General features: G+C 40.7%; 1 protein-coding gene across 3 annotated transcripts in view; it reads right to left on the bottom strand.

Moving 5' to 3' along the window:
• SH3TC2 (SH3 domain and tetratricopeptide repeats 2) overlaps window positions 1–19,707 on the bottom strand; it is a 71,748-nt gene extending 52,041 nt beyond the window's left edge. For all 3 annotated transcript variants that reach the window (XM_020969125.2, XM_020969126.2, XM_020969129.2), the window contains exons 1-5: window positions 19,487–19,707; window positions 13,167–13,274; window positions 11,162–11,289; window positions 4,041–4,146; window positions 1,068–1,211 (exon numbers count right to left, since the gene is read on the bottom strand). In XM_020969125.2, the coding sequence (XP_020824784.1) occupies window positions 1,068–1,211; window positions 4,041–4,146; window positions 11,162–11,289; window positions 13,167–13,274; window positions 19,487–19,538 (538 nt within the window). In that variant the 5' untranslated portion in view covers window positions 19,539–19,707. The remainder of the gene's footprint in view (window positions 1–1,067; window positions 1,212–4,040; window positions 4,147–11,161; window positions 11,290–13,166; window positions 13,275–19,486) is intronic.
• Window positions 19,708–21,642: the final 1,935 nt, after the last annotated feature.

Here is a 21,642-nt window from a genome sequence, read left to right as displayed (position 1 = left end):
TCTTCATGATGTGATTAGTTCTTTCATTATTCAAATTATCTTCCTCCTAATCACACCCTAGTTTTTAATGTCATTTTGGAAACGTGATCACTAAAATTACATAGAACTGAACTTCAGATGCTTTCTGATCAGGAAAACCAAGATGTGCGTTGAGGGCGGGGGAGAGCAATCACCTCCCTTGTTCTATTATTGCAACTTCAGATTGAATTACTTTTTCAGATGCTACATCATAGTGTTGAACTTGTAGACCACTATGACTCTCAAATCTTTTTCAAATAAGCTGGTGCCTGGCTAAATCTTTCCTATCCTGTACATGCACAGTTGATATTTTACATTTTCCCTATTCTGTACTTTGGCTAATAGGACCATGGATCCAGAAAATAATGTAGTACAATTCCCCCATTTTATAGATGAGAAAACTTGGTACAGTTGATATTTTAAAGCTAAATGCAAAATTTTACATATTTCCCTTTAACATTTAATTTTGTTAGGTTTGGCTTACAGTTCCAGCCTGTGTAGGAATTTTCTTTTAGATCCTAACATAGACATTGAAAACATTAGTTATTCCATATTTGTGGATGTGCCATCCACAAATTATATACACATATATATACATGTATACACACACACACACACACACACACACACACATTTATGCCAGCACAATGATCATTGATATAAGTATAAAATAGAACAGAGCTGAAGACACAGTCCAAAGTCAAGGAACAATTACCAGATGCTCACAATCAGAGTCACTCAATAAACATTTATTAAGCAACTACTATGTGCCAGGCAAAACATCTACAAAACTGCTCTTCTAAGAGCACAGCCTTCAGACTAGAAGAAACCTCGGAAATCATCTAATCCAAGCCCTTCATTTTACACATGAGGAAACCAAGGCCCAGAGATGACAAGTGACTTCCCACCAAGATCACTCAGGTAGTAAATGGAACCAGGATATCAAACACTGGCTGTCTTACTCCAACTCTCAAACTCTATCCATTGTACCTAACTGCCTATTTCAGGAAGTGAAGGCCTGGCCATTGGCATCACTACTAATGACTTACCTTCCTGCATCAGGAGACCTTGATAGATGGCCTCCAGGTGTTCTTCATTGACTGTGACTTGGATCTCAGTGTCCTCCACTAATTTGCACTTAAGCCAATAGCTGTGGTCAAAGAGGAGCTGCTCCAGGCAGAGAGACACATAGCCTGTGGAGAGTCAACCCTCAGAATGAGGTGGCAAGCTAATCTGGACCTTAGCCAAGCCCCTTTGGGGTTTCTCCTTAACCTGGGGTTTCTTTGTGTCCCAAATTCTCTCTCCCTTACATGGAGTTTGGAATGTTGGACAACAGAGAGTAGGCCAGAGAATTGTAGAAGGGGTTTAGAATAGCAACAGTCATGGGATTTTACAGTGGGAGTAACTATTGGTCTACCTGATTCCAAAGGCTTCCCCTCTCCTCCATCTACTCCAATGTCTTATTTTAATATTAAAGACTCACAGTTATACAGCACTTTATGGTTTAGAAAAAGCTTTACAAAGATTAGCTAATTTGTTCCTTAATGCAACACTATGAGGTATTACTATAAGTATGATCATCCCCATTTTACAGATTGAAAAACTGAGGGACACTGAGGTTAAATGACTTGATAACAATAACCCAAGTTTATTTTGAGGCAGCTCACTGGGACGGTCTGAGATCAAATCCTACCTCAATCACCTATTAATGATGTGACCCTGGGCAAATAATTTAACCTTTATCAGCCTCTAGTTTCCTCATCTGTAAAATGGGAATAATAATAGTACCTATTTCTACAGGGTTGTAAGAGTGAAATTATATAATCAGTATAAAACACTATAAATCTTAAAGTGAAGTATAAATGCTAGCAATTGCTATTTATAGACCCCTTTAAGGTTTTCAAAGTTCTTTCCTCAAAACAGCTTTGTGAAGGAGGTAGAACATGTATTATTTTCTCCATTTGACAGAGAACTGTCAAAGAAGTTAAGTCATATTTGCCCAATATCACAATTGTTAAGTATCAGAGAGGGAATTTGAACCAAGGTTTCAGCTGGCTCACAGTTGCGCATTATTTCCACTATACTTTACTGCCACAGATTTTCCTACTTTCATAAAATTGGTTGTCTCTTGAGATTTAGAGCTGCCCTTCAGGGGCCTTCTAGATAGATCACCTAAGCGTTTGAGTGTCAAACCCAAAAAGAGATAAGAGCTACTACCCCATTCATAAGGATCCCTGCAGGCCACATATGGGCTTAGTTTTAAAAGGTAATATTATCTATGTTTTATTGTTGCTTTTTATTTTCTTAAATACTTCCCAACTCCATTTTAATCTGGTTCAGGCCACACTTGGGAATGCTGTGGGCTGCCTATTTAATGAGTGGAGATTTCTGCTCCTAGGCCAATCTGTCTCATTTTATAGATGAAGAAACTCAATCTAAGAGAAGTTAAGTCATTTGTTCAAGGTCATACAGAGAGTAAATCAGAGGTTACCCCACATTCTATGACTCCAAAGTTGTTCCACACTTCCTCCAAGAAACTGAGTCCCGGAGAGATGCAACGATTTTCCCAGTACCACACAGGGAGAAAGGAATAAATTTAAAAAAACCCAGATCCTCTCATTCTAAATCTAGTGCCCTTAGGCAGGATTTAAACACAGATTTCTCCTACTTCAAACCCAACACCATTTCCAGTGCTCCATGCTTCCCCTCCTAGGGAATAGTGGAATTTACAGGAACAGAATTAAGAACAAAAGAGAAGTTGCCCGCCCAAGGTGACTAGGCCAGGAGAGACACTATTTGAACTTGGGTCTCCTGACTCAAATTCCAGTGCACCGAACTAGGCCATGTGCCATAGTCTTTACACATTCTCCACTTTCTTTCCCACCCTAGAACCCGGCCCCTCTGAGCATTTGACCACAAAATCTCCTAGCCAATAATGTCCTGTTTCTTCCCCACCTCCCTCCACCTCCCTCTATTGACCTTGCCTATTCTTCAAGGCCCAGCTCAGTGTTAATTCCTTCACTAAGCTTTCCCTGATCTCCTCCCTCCTCCTGCATTCAAAAATTATCTATCTTTAAAAATGTGTGTACCCTTTGACCCAGCAATAGCACTTCTAGGGCTACATCTCAGAGAGGTCATACAAATGGGAAAAGGACCCACACGTACAAACATATTTATAGCAGCTCTTTTTGTGGTGGCAAAGAATTGGACATTGAGGGGATGCCCTTCAACTGGGGAATGGCTGAGCAAGTTGTGGTACATGAATGTAATGGAATACTATTGTGCTATAAGAAATGACAAACAGGCAGACTTCAGAAAAACCTGGAAAGACGTGTATGGTCTGATGCTGAGTGAAGTGAGCAGAACCAGGAGAACGTTGTACACGGTAACAGCCAGGTTGTGTGATGACTAATATTGATAGACTTAACCCTTCTCAGCAATACAAAGGCCTCATGGTGGAAAATGCTATCCACAAAGAAGAAAGCACTAATGGAGTTTGAATGCAGATTGAAGCATACTATTTACTATCTTTTCTTCTGTTATGTTTTGTTTCCTCTTTCCAGTGGTTCCTTCTATTGGCTCAAATTCTTACTTACAACATCACTAATGTGAAAATATGTGTAATAGGAATATATTTGTATAGCCTATATCAGATTGCACACCATCTTGGGGAGAGAGGTGGGGAAGGAGAGGGAGAGAAATTTGAAGCTCAGAAGCTATGGAAGTGATTGTTGATAATTCAAAATAAATTAATTTTTTAAAAACTATCTTCTTTATTAGGGCCTTAAACAGCACTTCCCATTCCTTTTGAACACATCATTTATTTGGTACTCTAACTTCCCTGAGCCTCATTTTCCTTCCTGTAAAATGTAATACAGAATATAGAGGGATACATCGTGTACACAAAGAAAGTACATGATAATCCATGCACTGCATACGTTATGGGGATGCTGTAGGAAAAGTACTTTGTAAACTAAAATGTCTAGGAATGTACATTGTTTTCCATTCAACCTTTGCTTTACCTAGACTCAGATATGTAGAGAACTTCCATATTTCCTCAATAGTCTTGAAGGTGATAATGAACTGGTCTTTATCAACTTGTATAGAAACAAGCCGGGCTGAGAGTTCCTAAAAAACAGAAAAGCAACCAAACAAAACAAAACAATGAGACAATATAGAATATCATATCAGAAGGGCCCTGGGAGACCCTTGACTTTAGCCCACTCATTTTACAAAGGAAAAAAATTCAGATCCAGTGATAGGGAGTGACTTACACAAGGTAATGCAGCTAAATTTGTTCTTCAGAAAACTCTGGCTTGAGTTTCTGACTTTGCATGAGTAGGAGCAGAATTCCTTAAAATAAGAATAGTAACTTCCGTCTATATGGCAATTGTGTGTTTCCAAAGCACAATCTCCACAATGATTCTGTGAGATAAGTGGTGTAAGCATTATTATCCCCATTTTAAAAATGAGAAATTCGAAGTTGAGAGAAGTTAAATGATTTGCCCGGGGTCACAGAGTTAACACTGGTCTTAGTAACCCAATACAGCTTCCCTGACCTCTGACCCATTGTTGGGTTTTGTTGGGTTTTTCATTATACAACATGGTGTCTGCACTATCCTGGAAATCGCATCAACAGAATTCAGAATTCAGTGATGTTGTACAGGGGTACATCACGTACTTAAATAATTGCAGAAAACTTGATGAGAAAGAGAGCTAAAGATACCAAAGCACGTGAAGGACCACAAAAACCTATTTGTTTTCTCTTAATTGGTTTAAGAGCTGCAGAGAAGTGAGCTGAGGCTTAACTTAAGGGCAAGTTTCCTAACAATTAAAGTTATTCAAGAGTAGAGTGAGTTGTTTTGGGAAGCAATCAGTTCCTGCTCATTAGAGATCCTCTCTATGGAGGCTGGATAATTACCTGAGAGTGTTGTGTAGCAGGGATTCTCATATAAGGTTGGATTCTAGGGGCACTGAGGTTGCTTTGAACTCTGGGATTCTTTCACCTGTAAAAATTACTTTAACTAATCTCTACCATCAGGTCATATGAGTTACATTCTAGGGTCCTGGGAGAATTATAAGATGTGACTCGGGGGACACTGTCAATGATCTTTGAAAAAATCATAGAGAATAGACAAAATGCTATAGCACTGGAGAAAAGTAAATGTCTTGATTTTCAACACGTTGAAAAAGTGGCATCTATAGACTATATCCCAAAGAATCTGACTTTTTTTTTCTTAGAAAAATTCTAGAAAGTGTTGTTAAAGAACTTATCCTTGAACATCTAGAAAATAAAGTGATAAAAATCCAGAAGCAGTAGGTGGCTTCATAAAGAACAAGTCATGCCCTATCTCATTACTGAAAAAAAGAAAAACAAAAAGAGTTTACTAGACTAGTAGATAGATCAGGCCAATGTAATAGATAACAGTCACCTAGATTTTGGCGAAGTATTTACAATTCTTATGGACAAGATGTTAATGTGTGGCCTTGATGATATTATAACTATATGACACAAAGCTGGAAGGGACAGTTTATACATTAGGTGACAAGATTAGACGGGAGCAGAAGTGTCAAATACATCACCCATAGGCTGCCCGCTACCCAAAATGCTCCCAAGTGTGGTTGAACCAGGTTGAAATATAACTGGGAAATATTTAGAAAAATGAACAAAAATGCAATAAAACATAGATAACATTGCATTTTAAATAAGATATTATGTAGCCTATAGGGATCCTTATGTACAGTTTAGTGGCCCTTGTTTCTATCTGAGTTTAACACCACTGGGCTGGAGAGATTGGAAGAATGAATTGTAAGAGAAACAAATGTAAAGTTTTATGCTTGGGCTCAAAAAATCAACTAAGTACAAAGTGAGTAAAATGCAGCTAAAAACAGGTCTTAGGGATTTGAGTAGACTAAGAGATCAATATGAACCTACAATGCAAAGTAATAGCCAAAAAAAATCTAATATATGTTTGGACTGCATTAAGAAAAGCACAGTGTGCAGGATATGAGAGGTGGTAATCCCACTGAATTTTGCCAGAATTCTGCAGTATTATAATAAATTTCAAGGGGCAGCTAAGTGGCACAGTGGATAGAACACCGGCCCTGACATCAGGAGGACCTGAGTTCAAATCCGGTGTCCGACCAAATGTTTGACACTTACTAGCTGTGTGACCCTGAGCGAGTCACTTAACCCCAATTGCCTAAAAACAAAAAATAAATAATTTAAAAAATAAATTCCAGACACGACACTTTAAGAAGGACATAATAAATAACCTGGATGAGGTTCAGAGGAGGACAACTAGAACAATGAGGGGCTGACTGCAAGACCATAGCATAGAATCAGACGAAATTAAAAACCTATGATCCCATGATGTTTAGTCAGGAAAGGCAACATAGCTTAGAGGTAATGTGATAGCTGCCTTCAAGCCGCTGAAGTAAGCTATTGTGTGGAAGGGATGTTCTACCTGTCCTGAATGACCCTCACATACAGAACTAGGAGCAGTTAATATAAGTTGCAGAGAGGCAGATTTTTGGCTCCATATAGAAAAAACTTCCAAAAAATTAGAGCTTCCCACAGTAAGATGAGTTATCTAGAGAGTTAGGGGATTCCCTATGACTAGGATACTTCAAATAAAGTTTTAACACTTACTTGTCAGAGTTGTTATGAAGTAGCCAGTTAATGTAGTAGACTTGGAATAGGGAAGAGCTAAGTTCAAAACCTGCCCCAGATACTTATTAGTAGTGTGACCCTGGGCAAGTCACTTGCCCTCTCTCAGTCTCAGTTTCTTCACCTGTAAAGTGGGGATAATAATAGCGTCCACCTAACAGGGTTATTGTGAAGATCAGATGAGATAATGAATGTAAAGCACTTTGAAAACCTTATGAAAGCATTGTATATGCTACCAGTATTGTTGCTGTAAAGGGCCATCCGGTGCTGGTATGGATGGAAGGAGACGACTTCTGCGGTTCTAGTCTACTCTGAATTTCTAGGATTAAGAGGCAGCATGGTTTGGTGAACAGAGCATCGGACTTGCGGTCAGGAAGACTTGGTTTCAAATGTTATCTCAGACATTTATTAGCTGTGTGACCCTAACAAAGCTATTCAATCTCTCTGTCCCTCAGCCCCATCTGTAAAATGAGGGCTTTGAACTAAAAGGCCTCTAAGGTACCTTCTGGTTCTGTATCTATGATCTTGTGATTCTACGATAAAGGACAACTTTCTAACCGCTTACCTACAAGGTCAGCATTTATCCTCATATGACTAGAATATCTTCTGACTTCTCTTATAATTAAATGTTGGAATTTTCTCCTTTAAATTCACTTCAATATTTATATTTTTTCTTAGATTTTAAAATCATGTTGATTTTGTAATTAAAGAACTGAATTCAACTAGGAGGCTCAATGGTTAGAACATGAGGCCTGGAATCAGAAAGACCTGGGTTCAAATCTGACCTTAGACACTTACTAACTGTGTGACCCCAAGCAAGTCACTTCACCCTGTTTGCCTCTGTTTCCTCATCCATAAAATGATCAGGAGAAGGAAATGGCAAACCACTCCAGCATCTTTGCCAAGAAAACACCAAATGGGGTCACAGAGAGTCAGACATGACTGAACAACTACCTTGTAGGGCTATTATGATGATCAAAAAAGCCAGTGAAGGTGAAGTGTTTTGTCAATCAAGCAGTTAAGAATCAGCAAGTGTCTGTTAAGTGTTGACTAGCTTATAGGCACTCTGCTAAGTCTGGAAAGACAAAGACAAAGCAAAAACATACTCTTCTCTTCAAGTAGCTTACAGTCTATTGGGACAGGCAACACATTCACAAATCAGTACGCACAAGAGAAATACTGAATGGATTGGAGGTAGCCTCTGGGTGGAAAGTGCCAGCCGGGGAGCAGACTACAAGAGGCCTTCTGTTAGCTATTGTTCGATTTCTGTCCATCCAGCCCCATTGAGGGTCACAGGATTTTAGATGGTTGATTTGGAACTAGGAAGGATCTTGGAGGCCATGGAGTGAATCCCCTTTTGGCTGCGAAAACTGAGATTGAGAGATGTTAAGTGCTTTGCTAGGGATCACGTGACTAGGAAGGGTCTAAGGCAGGAGTTAATCACAGACTTTTCTGATATCTTCCTCTCACTCTAACCACTGTAACACCTTGCTGCCTAAAGGTTTGAACTCATAACTCCTCATTTATCAGACCAGCACTCTAAGCCATGAACTATTGGTTATCCCTATTCTATTGTCCACTGGTTACCAGACATCCTAGATGTTTCAAATAATATTCATTCTACGTTTTCTTTTTAATAGAAACCAGGCTCTGAATAAGTGCCTACTCATTCTTTCACTCCCCCAAATCACAGAGCCAGGACAATAGAGAAGTACATTCTTTACTTCCAATAGACACGTCTAAACCACACATCCCTCAATGATTTTCCTATTCACAGCTCTATTCAGTCCACGTGGACCACCCAATCACCATCTATGTTGCTGACTTCATTCCAGGTCATTTTTCAACTTTTCTATGAGATTAGTACCTGGCTCACAATCATCTTCCCCACTCAACCTTCTGTCCTCATCTCCTGAGACTTCAGTATTTACAATGACAATCCCTCTAGCCATCTAATCTTGAAGTTCTTTACTTTGGGGTTATTTTTGACCCTTCCTTCTTCTTACTTTCTCCCTCTAACTAGTTACCAAGATGTGACTACGACATGCATCAATGTGATTTGAATCTACCTCCTCTTCCCTATTCTTCCTTCCACAAACCTATTATTGGGTCCTCATAACCACCCACCTAAGTGATTCCAATTGCCTCCTAACACATATTCCTACTTCCATTTTTCTCCCCTTCAATCTATCCTTCATCAAATTATCAGAATACTTTCTCATCCATATCTAGTCTTGACTTCCTTCCATGTAGAAGTCTTCAAGAGCAACTTATTTCCACCTAAGCAAAGTTCAAATGGGCAGCTCAGTGGCACAGTGGATAGAGTGCCTAACCTAGAGTCAGGAAGACTCATCTTCCTGAATTCAAATCTGGCCTCAGACACTTACTAGCTGTGTGACCCATGGCAAGTCATTTAACCCTGTTTGCCTCTGTTTCCTCCTCTGTAAAATGAATGGGAGAAGGAAATGACAAACCACTCCGGTATCTTTGCCAAGAAAGCCCCAGACGGTATCCCAGAGAGCTGAACATGACTGAAAAACAACTGAATGACAACAACAAAGTTCACACTACTTTATGTGGGCATTCGAGATTCACAGCCTAGTGCCAACCACAGCTCAACTCACTCTGCTTCACACACATCATGCGCAAATAAAACTGGACAGCTCTCTGTCTTAATGCTTTGTGCTCTTGTACCTCTTGTTCACTGTAGCTGGAAACCTTTTTTCTCCCCATCTTTTTCTGCTGAACTCCTCCTCAACATTTTAAAAATCATTTGAAAAAATTTTGTGCCATAGACATTTCCCAGTATACCCTCCCTTGTCACAAAGAAACACGGTTCACCAAAACCAAGTGACACAACAGTTGGGTCTGGTAGAAGATGCAACGTGGAGCATTCATGGTCCCCAACCTCTCTGTAAGAGGAGGAAAATTCCTATGGTTTCATGATACCTTGTAAAATACCTAACACAGAGATTCCACAACTTTCCAAAGTAAACCAGTGCTTTTGATTCACTTATTAATTTTGTTTACCTTAATCCCAAGCCAAAGACTTCTATTCTATGCTTTTAATCCACTGTTGCTTTCATTTTACTGATCAGTGTCTTTTATTTTGCAAAATTCTACATATTTAGAGACTTTTTTCCCTTCCAGTTTTCTTAAACTGAACATCATTGATATTTTGTATGTACTGCTGTCCTTTCCCAGTCGATCCCTCTCTCGTAATTAAGAATGGTTAAAGAAAACAAACTGGCAACTGGACAGTGTATGCCTCATTCCATACCTATAGTTTACCACCTTTCTACCAGGAGCAAGGACTACCTGTACTTTAAAACTCAACCAAAATGTCACCTTTTCCAGGAAACCTTCCCTGGTATGCCCCATTAATACAGACCTTCCCTATCATATTTTACATAGCATTTTGTTTTGTAATTTTCTACTATGATTATCATGCATTGTACTAATGATAATTTTTTCATCTTTTCCCTTATTAGAATATAAGCTCCATGAAGGTTAGGACTGTGCCTTATTGAAATTTTGTATCAAGTTACCACCTCACACCTATCAGGTTGGCTAATATGGAAGAAAAGGAAAATGATAAGTGTTGGAATGGATGTGGGAAAATTGGAACACTAATTCATTGTTAGTGGAGTTGTGAATGGATCCAACCATTCTAAAGAGCAATTTGGAACTGTGCCCAAAGGGTAACCAAACTATGCATACTCTTTGATCCAGCAATACACTATTAGGTCTGTATCCCAAAGAGATCACAAAAAAGAGAAAAGGATCCACATATGTATGGCAGCTCTTTTTTGTGGTGGAAATTGAAGGGATGCCCATCAATTGAGGAATGGCTGAAAAAATTGTGGTACGTGAATGTAATGGAACACTATTGTTCTATAAGAAATGGTGAGCAGGTACATTTCAGAAAAACCTAGAAAGACTTCTTACTGAACGAAGTGAGCCGAACCAGAACATTGTATATAACAACAGGAACACTGTGCCTTCTCAGCAAAACAATGATCCAAAACAATTCCAAAAGACTCATGACAGAAAATGCTAGCCACATCCAGAGAAAGAACTGTGAGTCTAAATGCAGACTGAAGCACATTATTTTCACTGTTTTGTTTTTTCTTTCTCACAGTTTTTCCCTTTTGTTCTGATTCTTCTTTCACAACATGACTAATGTGGAAGTATGTTTAGTATGATTGTGTATGAATAGCCTATATCAGACTGCAATTCATCTTAGGGAGGGGAAGGGAGGGAGGGAAAAAATTTTGGAGCTCAAAATTTTACAAAAATGAATGTTGAAAACTGTCGTTACACGTAATTGGAAAAAAAATACTATTAAGTAAAAAAGAAAGGAAAAGAAATTTCGTATCTTCACCTATCTCTGGCACAAAGCAGTGCTCTCAGCTGGTGTTTAATACATGTTCGGTATGCCCATGTTAAATCACACAGTCGTTCCATGCCCACCTTGAACAATGCACTGACTTCCTTGTCGTCACTCTCCATGGCCCACAGCCTTTTCCTTGCGGCCTCCTGCAGTTGTTCATTGGTTCCCTGCCCAGAGAGGCTATGCACAGAGAAAGAGAGGGGGATCTCTGAAAGGAAACAGATAGGACAGGCATGTGGAACATGGAATGTGGAAATGAAAGAGGCTGAAATGGGAGTAACTATCTTGGCTTCCCAAATATGGCGACAGAATGCTTTAGCTAGAATATATCACTGAGTTCATCTCATCCAATATACTCACTTTTTTTAAAAAAAAAGAGGAAACTGAGGCCCAGAGGGGGAGGGGAATGAGTATCCAAGATTATTCCAAAAGTAAATCAGGGCAGCTAGGTGGTACAGTGGATAGAGCACCAGCCCTGGAGTTAGGAGGACCTGAGTTCATATCTAGACTCAGACACTTACTAGCTGTGTGACCCTAAGCAAGTCACTTAACACCAATTGCCTCACGAAAGAAAGAAAGAAAGAGAGAAAATGGCAAGGTTGGGAATTAAATTCAGACTTCTTGATTACCTGCTATAGATTCCACTTATGGAGTGGAAATAGATTCTAGGTTAAGACGTCCAGCCCACAGTTTTTGGTATGTTGTTATCCTAACAAAAAATACCAAGAGTACAGGGCTAGGAGTCAAGGGCCCTCTATTCAGGCCTTGGTGCTGTCATTGACTAGCTGTGTGATTTATATGCATCATTTCTTTTCTCTGGGCTTCAATTACCTCATCCATTAATAGCGGGTTTGACATACATAGTGTCAAAGGTCCCTTTCAGGTCAGATCTTTTATGATATTAAAGCTTTCTTGAAAACCTATTATGAGTCCAGCAATGTGCTCAGTGCTGAGAATGGATATGAAGAGAACTATAACATGGTTTCTGCTCTTAAGGACTTTATAGTCTAATGGAGCAGATTAGACATGTGCGCATATAAGCCTTCCTCAGCTAGAATGATCAAGCAATGAAATAGTGGCAAGAGCCCCGTACCTGGGTTTAGTTCTCAGCTCTGCTACTCATCCCTGTATGACCTGGGTTAAAGCCCTTTCTCTCTTGGGTACTCTTTCTTCATCTATAAAATGGGAGGGTTGGACTAGATTATCTCCAAGGTACTTTCCAGCTCTTAGTGCCTACGAAAGCTTTGATACACATAGTCAGGGGCAGGGAATGGGAAGAGGGAAAGAGAGAGAGAGGGCATTCCAGGCACAGAGAACAAGGTGAGTAAAGCATTGAGGTGAGAATGCATAGGATGTGATCAAGCAGTGTTTCATTCAATTTGGCTGGATCAAGATGTAGCTTCCATACATGGAAAAGAGAGCTTTGAGACAAGGCTAAGAGATATATTTGAGCCAGGGTGGACCTTGTGGGCCTATGGTCCTGTATGTACAAAAATGTTCATGGAAACTCTTTCTACGAGAAAAGAACTTCCCCAAATTAGAAGCTAAGAGGATATCCGTATATTGGAGAATGGCTGGACAAATTCTGGTATATGAATGCAATAGAATACTATTTGCTGTAAGAAATGAAAGAAAAATAGTTTCAACAAGACACGAAAAAACTTGCATGAATTGATATAAAGTAAAGAAAGTAGAACAATTTATACTACAACATCAATATTGTAAAAGTGAACAATTTTGAAAGACTTAAGAATTCCGATCAAATAAATGATCAGCCATGATTACAGAGGACAGAAAAATGACACTAGCCATCTCAGGATAGAGAGATGATGGACACAATGTATACAGAATAAGAAATGCAACTTTGGACATAGCAGTTGTGGGAATTCCTTTCCCTTCCCTTCTCTCCCTTCCTTCCTTCCTTCCTTCCTTCCTTCCTTCCTTCCTTCCTTCCTTCCTTACTTCCTTCCTTCCTTCCTTCTCCTCTCCCAGACTAGATATGGGGGAATGTTGCCATAGTCCATATGGAAGATGAGAAAAGGGGGGTCCCCTTCAATTCTCCTCCCACTCCAGGTAGTCAGATACCTGATGTCATAGACTGTGACTGGAGACATTTTCCCTTGCTTTTTGTTGAGACTGTTGACTGTCTGAGTCCATTGGATGGAGCTTGTGCATTGGAGGGGGCCTCTTTACCTGGAAGGAAAAAAAAAAGAAAAATTAAGTCTCAGAGTAAATAATTCCCAGATTAAGATCATAGATTTAGAGCTAGAAGGGACCTTGGAGGCAACTGAGTCCAACCTCAAGGAAACTGAGATTGAGAGAGATTAAGTGACTTGCTCAGAGTCACACAGTAAATGTCTGAGGCAGGATTTGAACTCAAGTCTTTCTGCCTCTCAGCCTAGCAAGTGGAGCAGAAGAGGCAATTTTTAGTCAATAGCATGGCCGGGCAATTATTCCCCAGAATTGTTCAGATGGGGGAAGTTCTGAAAGGTACCCACTGAACACTAGGCCTTCCAGAACTGGAGATCTTAGAAAATAAGATGCCAGAGTTGTAAAGGATCTTAGAACATAGAACATTAGAGCTAGAAGGAACCTTGGAACATAATATACAGTAACTAAAATGCCTTGTAAAAATTTCCCATAGAATATAGCATGTCAGAACTAGAGGAGGACTGGGAACACAGAATGCTAAAACTAAAAGGGACCTTAGAACATGGAATATTAGGGCTGGTTGATGTCCAAGAACATCGAATAGCCTAAAAAAGGACCCTTAGAAGGGGCAGCTAGGTGGCACAGTAGCTAGAGCTCTGGCCTTGTAGTCAGGAAGACCTGAGTTCAAATCTGGCCTTAGACACTTGACACTTACTAGCTGTGTGACCTTGGGCAAGTCACTTAACCCTAATTGCCTAAGCAGAAAAAAAAGAACCTTTAGAACATAAAATATAAAATCTCAGAGCTGAAAGGGAACTTAGAGCATAGCCTATTAGAACTAGAAGAAGCCATACAAAATAGATTGTCAGAGACCTGGAAGTGACCTTGGAACATGGAATATAAAGTATGGACCTAGAAAAAATTCGGAATGCCTCCATTGTCTCCATGCCATTGGACTGTCATCCCTGACCCTAAGGCTCTGTATAAACCAGACACAATATGATGAAGGGTCCTTTGAGGGATACCCAAGGTGGCTGGGACATGAGTGAGAATTTGTGTGGTAAAGGGGAAGGAAGTAGTATTTGAGGACCTGGATTTGTATTCCAGCTTTCCCACTTATAAGCCCTTTCCTGAGACCCAGTTAATGCATCTACATGATGAGAATAGTAATCTTTACTTTGCCATAATTTGTTGTTGTAAAAGAATGAGTGGGTGAATGAGTGACAGAATGAGTGAAATTAATTTTATAAAACCTAAAGGTTGCATATAAGCTTAAGCTTATATTAGTAGTAGTAGTATTAGAATGAGTATTGTAGGAGGAGCAAAAAGAGGAGGAGGAGGGAGTGATGATGATGAGAACGCACTGCTCTTGTTTGGTTGTTATAGTTGTGCTAGACTCTCCATGACCCCATTTCGAGTTTTCTTAGCAAAGATATTGAAGTGGTTTGTGATTTCCTTCTGCATTCATTTTACAGATGAGGTAACCAAGGCAAAGAAGGTTGACTTGCCCACAGTCACACAGCTAGTAAGTGTCTGAAGCTGATTTAAACTCAGGAAGATGAGTCTTCCTGCCTCTAAGTCCAGCACTCCATCTCTGTGCTGCCTAGCTGCCCAACTATAAAGGTAGGCACAGCAAAAAGGACAGAAGTTGAAGAAATACCAGTCCATATATGAAAACGATAAAAAAAAAATTTCGTGAGGTAGTGTCCAACAGTAGCCTCTCGGTTGCACTGAAATTAATAATTAATTAATAATTATTAATACTTAACTAAATAGATCATGATTAGTTCCATGAAATTCTCCTAGATTGCCATAAATCAAGGTCCTCAAAGTACAACAGGAAGTCTGAGATTAATCACTGAAGAAATGATTCAAAAGAAGATGTCTCCAAAGGAGGCAGAAGACATAGATTCTCAGCTCCAAAAAGACAGTTCCAGAATCTTTATCAATTTTGTGGAAATAGCTCTACAAGGGCATATTCTAGGTAAAAGTAGAAGCCAAAGCAGAAACAAGAAACTAGATGAGGTTCAAAAACAAACAAATTGAATTTTTCTAACCAAGCAAAATGAACAATGAGAAGGTGATACATTGCGGGATAAATGCTCTGCGTACCAAAAATCAATCTTTTTGTATCAAACAAATGTATGAGAAGCTCATAGAGTCAACTAAAAACATCTCACTAGTGCTATCAGGGATGTTCTTCCATCCCAAGCTCAATCTAAATTTTATAAACAAAAAACTCCCTGTTTCTCTCCCTAGCAGAAAAAGACCTTGCCAGAAATCATGGACAACTGCTATGAGACCAGCCACCATCACTGGAAGAAAGGTTAAGGAAGATTTATCCAAAGAGAAATAGCACAAGTGTTCAGGACCTTGAGGTGCCAAGGTAGTCATTTTGACTCAAAGATATTGTGTGTGTGTGTGTGTGTGTGTGTGTATGTAAGTGACAGTGAGGAAGAAGACAAGGAAGAAAATAGCTAAGCCAGGATCATACACAAACTTCTTTTTGATGTTTTTAATTGATCACACTGCTCATTGTCTTTTTTTGGTCATTTTCAGAATTATCATCCTTTGAAGAATGGACAATGACCAGAAAAGGGTTAGGGTTTTTTTGTTTGTTTAAATTTGTATTAATACCATTGGAATTTCTAGGTAGAAGAGACACCTAATCAACCCTCCATTTTATAGATGGAAAGACGGACGTCCAGAGAAGGGGAAGTCATATTACTGAAAAAATGTAATGTAGGAGAAAAAGAGCATTTACTAGCTGCTTAACCAGCCTCAGTTACCTTCTATGTAAATTGAGAATAAGAATCCTTGCACTGCCACCTCCCGGGGCTGTTCTAGAGAATGTACTTTGTAAAACTAATCGCTACAAATTAATGCAATAAATTGCTAAAATGATTTAAAAAAAAATCCTTGGTAATTTTGGAGAGAATAGTTTCACTTAAGTGATGAGGTCAGAAGCTAAATGCAAAGGTCTGAGATGAGTGTTAGAAGAAAGGAAATGGAAGCAATGTGGGTAGATGTTTTTCTCATTGTTTGGCATTAAATAGAAGAACTATAAGATGATAATAATCGCAAAGGTTAAGAAAGATTGCAGAAACTCACAAGATTTCTTCTCTCAGCATCACATTCAGCATCACTTACAAGGTGGACAAGAGATGTCGGGGGGGGGTCATAGGTTCAATAAACATTTTATTAAGGGCTCATTGTGTGCAAGGCACCATGGTAGGTCCATAGATGCTCCCACTGGAAAAAAATCTTGGGGAGAAGGGCAAAGAAGAGTTGGATTGTCCCATGAAACTTGGAGCAAGACACTGCCCCCTCTCTGCACCTGGTTCCTCATCTATCAAATGAGGATAATAATACTTTTTTTATCTCCCTCTGAAAGTTTATTGTAAGGATCAGCAACCATCCAGGCTCCTTCCTTCCTATAGCACTTCATTGCTACAAAGTACTTTACGTGTATCATTGGTATGGGAGAGATGGATAGTCCAGTGGAGCAAGGGCTGGCCTTTGCAATCAGAGATCCTAGCTCTGCTACGCACATACAAATACACCTCTCTGGGCCTTGGCTTCCTCATCTTTCAAAAGAAGGGGTTGGGCAAAGTGTTCCCTAATGTGTTAGCTCTAGATCGATGATCTCCCACGATCTTCACGAAAACAACCAAAGGGAAAGGAGGAAGGTATAAGTGACTTTCTTAAGGTTGCACAGTGAGTTAATGACGAAGGCAAGTAGATCTTGAACTCACATCTCTGGACTGATTTTTTTCAAGTGCAAAATGCGTGTCAGCTATGATTAGCTAATGCTATAGACAGAAAAGGGGAGAGCCATGAGTTTCAGGGACACCAGGATAGAAGATTCTATCTGCTGCGAAGGCAGAGAGAAGGTCACTATGGTGATCAAACAATATAATATGCACAAAAGACATCACCAACCTTAAAGTGCTAGATAAATGTTAGCTGTTGCTATTGCTAGGGTAGCTAAGTGGTGCAATGGATAGAGCACTGGGCCTGGAGTCAGGAAGATTCCTCTTCCTGAGTTCAAATCTAGCCTCAGACACTAGCTATGTGATCCTGGGCAAGTCACTTAACCCTGTTTGCCTCAGTTTCCTCATCTATAAAACGAGCCAGAGAAGGAAATGGCCAACCACTCTAGTATCTTTGCCAAGAAAGTCCCAAATGGAATCATGAGGAGTCGGACATTACTAATTGGAAAAAAAAATTTTTTTGTTATTAGTATCATTAGGGGTAGGGACTGGACCTGGGATTTCATTAGTATAGGGAGGTCCCAGGTGAGGAAAAGTCTTCTTACTGGTGAAAGTCCACACTGCGTCTGCAACTTATACTCCTAGACAGCGGAACATTGAACCAGAACATTGAAAAGTTAAGTGTCTTGTATGACGTCACAAAAACAGGACTCGAATCCAAGTCTTCCTGCCTCCAAGATCAGCTCTCCATCTGCAACACCACCACACTGTCTCTTGTTATTATTAGCATTATTAGGTAAGTAAGTCAGCTTTATCCCCTTATCCCATCACACTCTGGACTCCAGGTATCTAACTCAATAGAGACGCAATACAACTTGTAGATTTTTCCTACTTTTGCCTAAAATCAAGCTAATAGACTTGTCCCATCCATGGTCACAGCTCTGAGGCTGAGAGAAGCCTGCTAACTGGGCCAGGGTGGCTGGACAAGCAGTGGGGTTAGAAGTAGGAGATACGGATTTGAGTCTTTAGCTCTGCTATGGATTGATTATATAACCTGAATGGAGCTGAAAACCCTTGGACTACCTTGTAAATAAACTGCAAAGCTCTTTAAAAAGGTGAGTTCCAACTAACTGTGTGACCCTGGGCAAGTCACTTAACCCTGATTGCCTCACCAAAAAAAAAAAAAGGTGACCTCCATGTATAATCTATATCAAATTGCTTGCCTTCTCAATAATGGGGGGGGGGCCCACAGGAAAGGAGAAAATTTGGAGCTCAAAATAAAAAATATACAAATATTTAAAAATCATTTTTACATGTAATTAGGGAAAATAAAATATTAAATTAAAAAAAATTAAAGGTGAGCTTGTTGCATATAGTGACTGCTACTTATATAACATGTTAAAGTTTACAGAGTGCTTTCACATATATTGCACTATTGGATACTCTCAACACCATTGGTAAGGAAGGCAGAGCGAAGATTATCCCCATTTTATATGAATGGGAGGGAAGAGAATAACCGTTTATGTAACATCTATCATGTGCCAGGCACCATGGGAAGTGCTTTATAAATATCATCTCATTTGACCCTCACAACAGCCATGGGAAGGAGGTGCTGTTACCCCCATTTTGTAGAGGTAGAAACCCAAGACAAACAGAGAATAAGTGACTTGCTCAAGGTCACACAGCTAGTAAATGTCTGAGGTAGGATTTGAACTCAGGTGTCCTTGACTCTGAGTCCAGGTATCTAGCTGCCTCAAGACGGAAAGCTGAGGTTCAGAGACTGGAAATGACTTCCTGGGAGATGATCAGATCACTAGCTGAGGCAGGATTTGCAGCCAGGTTTATTGACTATGAGCCCACAGATCATTATTAGTGATGAGGAGCTCTACTGAACATTTGGTTTCACCCCACCATTTTTTTTTCAGATGAGGAACATATGATTTAGAGCAGAGAAGACCAGAGAGATCGGTCGTGGGCTTCGAGTTAGTGACTGAGATGATACTCGAGCCTAAAGCTCCTGCGTCCCAGTCTAGCAGCAGATTCACGCACTCAGCTGCCTCTCTCCTGCTTGTTCAATTCCCCCCGAACTTTGGGAGAAGGAAAGCCCTCATCATGCACTTAGAGAACGCCACTGGGCATGTTCCAAAGAAGCTCTTAATTTCCCAGCTTTCACGTTGGTGGAAAGACCAGCAGATAGGAAAGTGAGATAGGCCTAGGTCCTAATCCCAGCCTAATCCCAGGAAAACAAAACAAAACAAAACAAAACCTTGGGCAAATTACTTGACCACTCTGGGCCTTGGTTGCCTTATTTGTACAAAATGTGAGGTCTGGATTATATAATCTTTAAGGTTACTTCCAGTCCTAAAACCGGTGAGCCTATGAACTTGAGAATCCAGTCCCTGTAAACGACATCCAAGTGTGGCCTGGCGCCACAGGGCTCTGAGCCCTCTGGAGACATACAGCACTGTAGGCCAACGGCTGGCACATCTACTCTGCTGCAGGCCCCAAACCCTGGGGAGGGGGCAGTGAGAAAGAACTCACCTGGGTCCCGACATACATTCCTCAGCCGGGGAATACCGAAACAGCAGCCCATGTGTCCACCATCATCCGGGAGCCAGGCCCGGGGCCCCAGGGAACACACGTCAGGGCAGTCCTGGGGGAGGATGAGGGGGGAGCCTTCCTAGCTGGCCTCCTCCTCCCAGGCACCGGAGAGCCTCTGGTCTGCTCAATGCACAATGCAGCCTTTGATTGTCCGGCCTACAGCTGGGAGGAGGCTAGAGGGAAGGGCGGGAGGGACCAGGCCAGGCCGGCAATCCAGGGGCAGCCCCACAGCTCTTGCACTATCGGCCAGCTGACTTTAGAGGGAACTTTCTGGCCCATCAGGATGTGGGACATTCTTCACATTCTGAGATGGGAGAAAGCATATTTGCTGCATGTAGGGGCGGCCTGAGTGGGAGTCCCAGGGAGAAACGCTTGCTTTCCTGCTCCTGTTTTTCCTCCCACTCTCACTCCCTAAATTAAGTGTTGTTGTTGTTGTTATTTAAGGAAAGTTTTTTATGGTTCCCCGAAAGAGGTCCCAAATCCTAATTTCTCTCTCTCTACAAACGCCTGTTACCTAACCTGCACCCTGACAACAGGCCCAGAATTCGGGGTGAGGGGGTGAGGGGAGAGAGGGAAGAGAATCTTTGGGCACAGCTCAACTCCCCACCCCAGGCCAGGGCAGCTAAAACAAGCTACCTAGTTACATTCCTTCATAAGTCACAGAAATAAGCATGTTAGGACTCGAAGGGGACTTAATACTTAAAACTAAACATTTATGAAGTCCTTTAAAGTGTACAAAATACTCTTCATACATTATCTCATTTGGTCCTTATAGCAGCCCTGTGAGGGAAGGACTACTTGGCACTGTTAAGGATAAGGATACAGATAAGGAAACTGAGGCTGTAAGAGATTAAGTGATTTACTCACAGTCATATAGCTGGGAAATGCCAGAGAAGGGATGTGGTTGTAGTAACCTCTGAATTCCAGGCCATTCCCACTATACTGTGTTCATGTTATCTCTTATCTGCTTCTATATCTTGCAATATACAGCACAGAACGCCAAGGTTAATAACATACTTAGAGCAGATGCATCACACTCCTTCACTTTACACAGAAGGAAACCAAAGCCAGGAGAGACTGGTGCACAAGGTCACACAGCTAATAATTGAACATGAGTGTATGTCTTAGATACTTTTGAAAGGGATCAAGGAAGTTTCCTAAGTAGGGTCTCCAATCAGCAGAGGACTGGGGGGAGGGGGAGAAGGGGGGGGGGACCAGGAAGGGGGCACTGAGGGGAGCACAGTGTGCAGTGGAACAATCATGGCAGAGGAGATAGATTGTGCAAAAGGGTGGAGGTAGAGGAGTGCGAAGCATGATGTAGGAAGAATGAGGGGTCCTGTGTGGCTGTGGCTGTGATACTGGGCAGTGAATAAAGACATCTCTGCTACTAGGTTCCAATCTAGGGCTCCCTCTACCTGCCTCTTCCTAATAATGAAAGAAAGCTTCTTGAGGGCAGGAAATAGGTTTTTTCTTTTTTATTTTGTGCTTTTGGGAGTTTTTTGCCTTTTTTTAACTTTGAATCCCCAGTGCCTAGTACAGAGTTTGATGCATAGTAGATACTTAATTTGTGTTTGTTGAGTTATATTCAATCAAACAGCTCCCATTTATTAGATTCTTCATATCTTTACAGAGATTTATTTTAGCTATTATCTCATTTAAGAATCACAGCAACTAAATGTGCCAGACTAGGCACTTTACAAATATCCCTTTAGATCCTTGTAACAGCCCTGAGGGGCATGTGCTATTTTTATCCCTGTTTTACAGTTGAGGAAACTAAGGCAGGCAGCCATTAATGACTTGCCCAGTGTCACACAGCTAGTCAGTGTGTGAGGCAGGATTTGAACTTGGGTCTTCCTGACTTCTGGCCCAGCACTCTCTCCACTGTGCCACCTAGCTTCCTCTAGGGACACAAGGAATGAATTGTTGTCCCCATTTTAAAGAGGAGGAAACCAAGGCTTAGAAAGAAGTGACTTGATTTAATATTCTTTCCTGGTGCTGTAACCTGGCCAAGCAAGCTGAAGGTACAACAGAGCAAACTTGTAGCCCTGAGCTGTACCTCATTCCAAACCCTGCCTGCAGTAACTTTCACTCCTGTG

The sequence above is a fragment of the Phascolarctos cinereus genome, unplaced genomic scaffold, assembly GCF_003287225.1.
Source record: "Phascolarctos cinereus isolate Bilbo 61053 unplaced genomic scaffold, phaCin_HiC Scaffold_2;HRSCAF=192, whole genome shotgun sequence".
NCBI classification, from domain to species: Eukaryota; Metazoa; Chordata; class Mammalia; order Diprotodontia; family Phascolarctidae; genus Phascolarctos; species Phascolarctos cinereus.
Note: the sequence above shows the minus strand (reverse complement) of the source record. Positions and strands in the feature narration are given on the sequence as shown.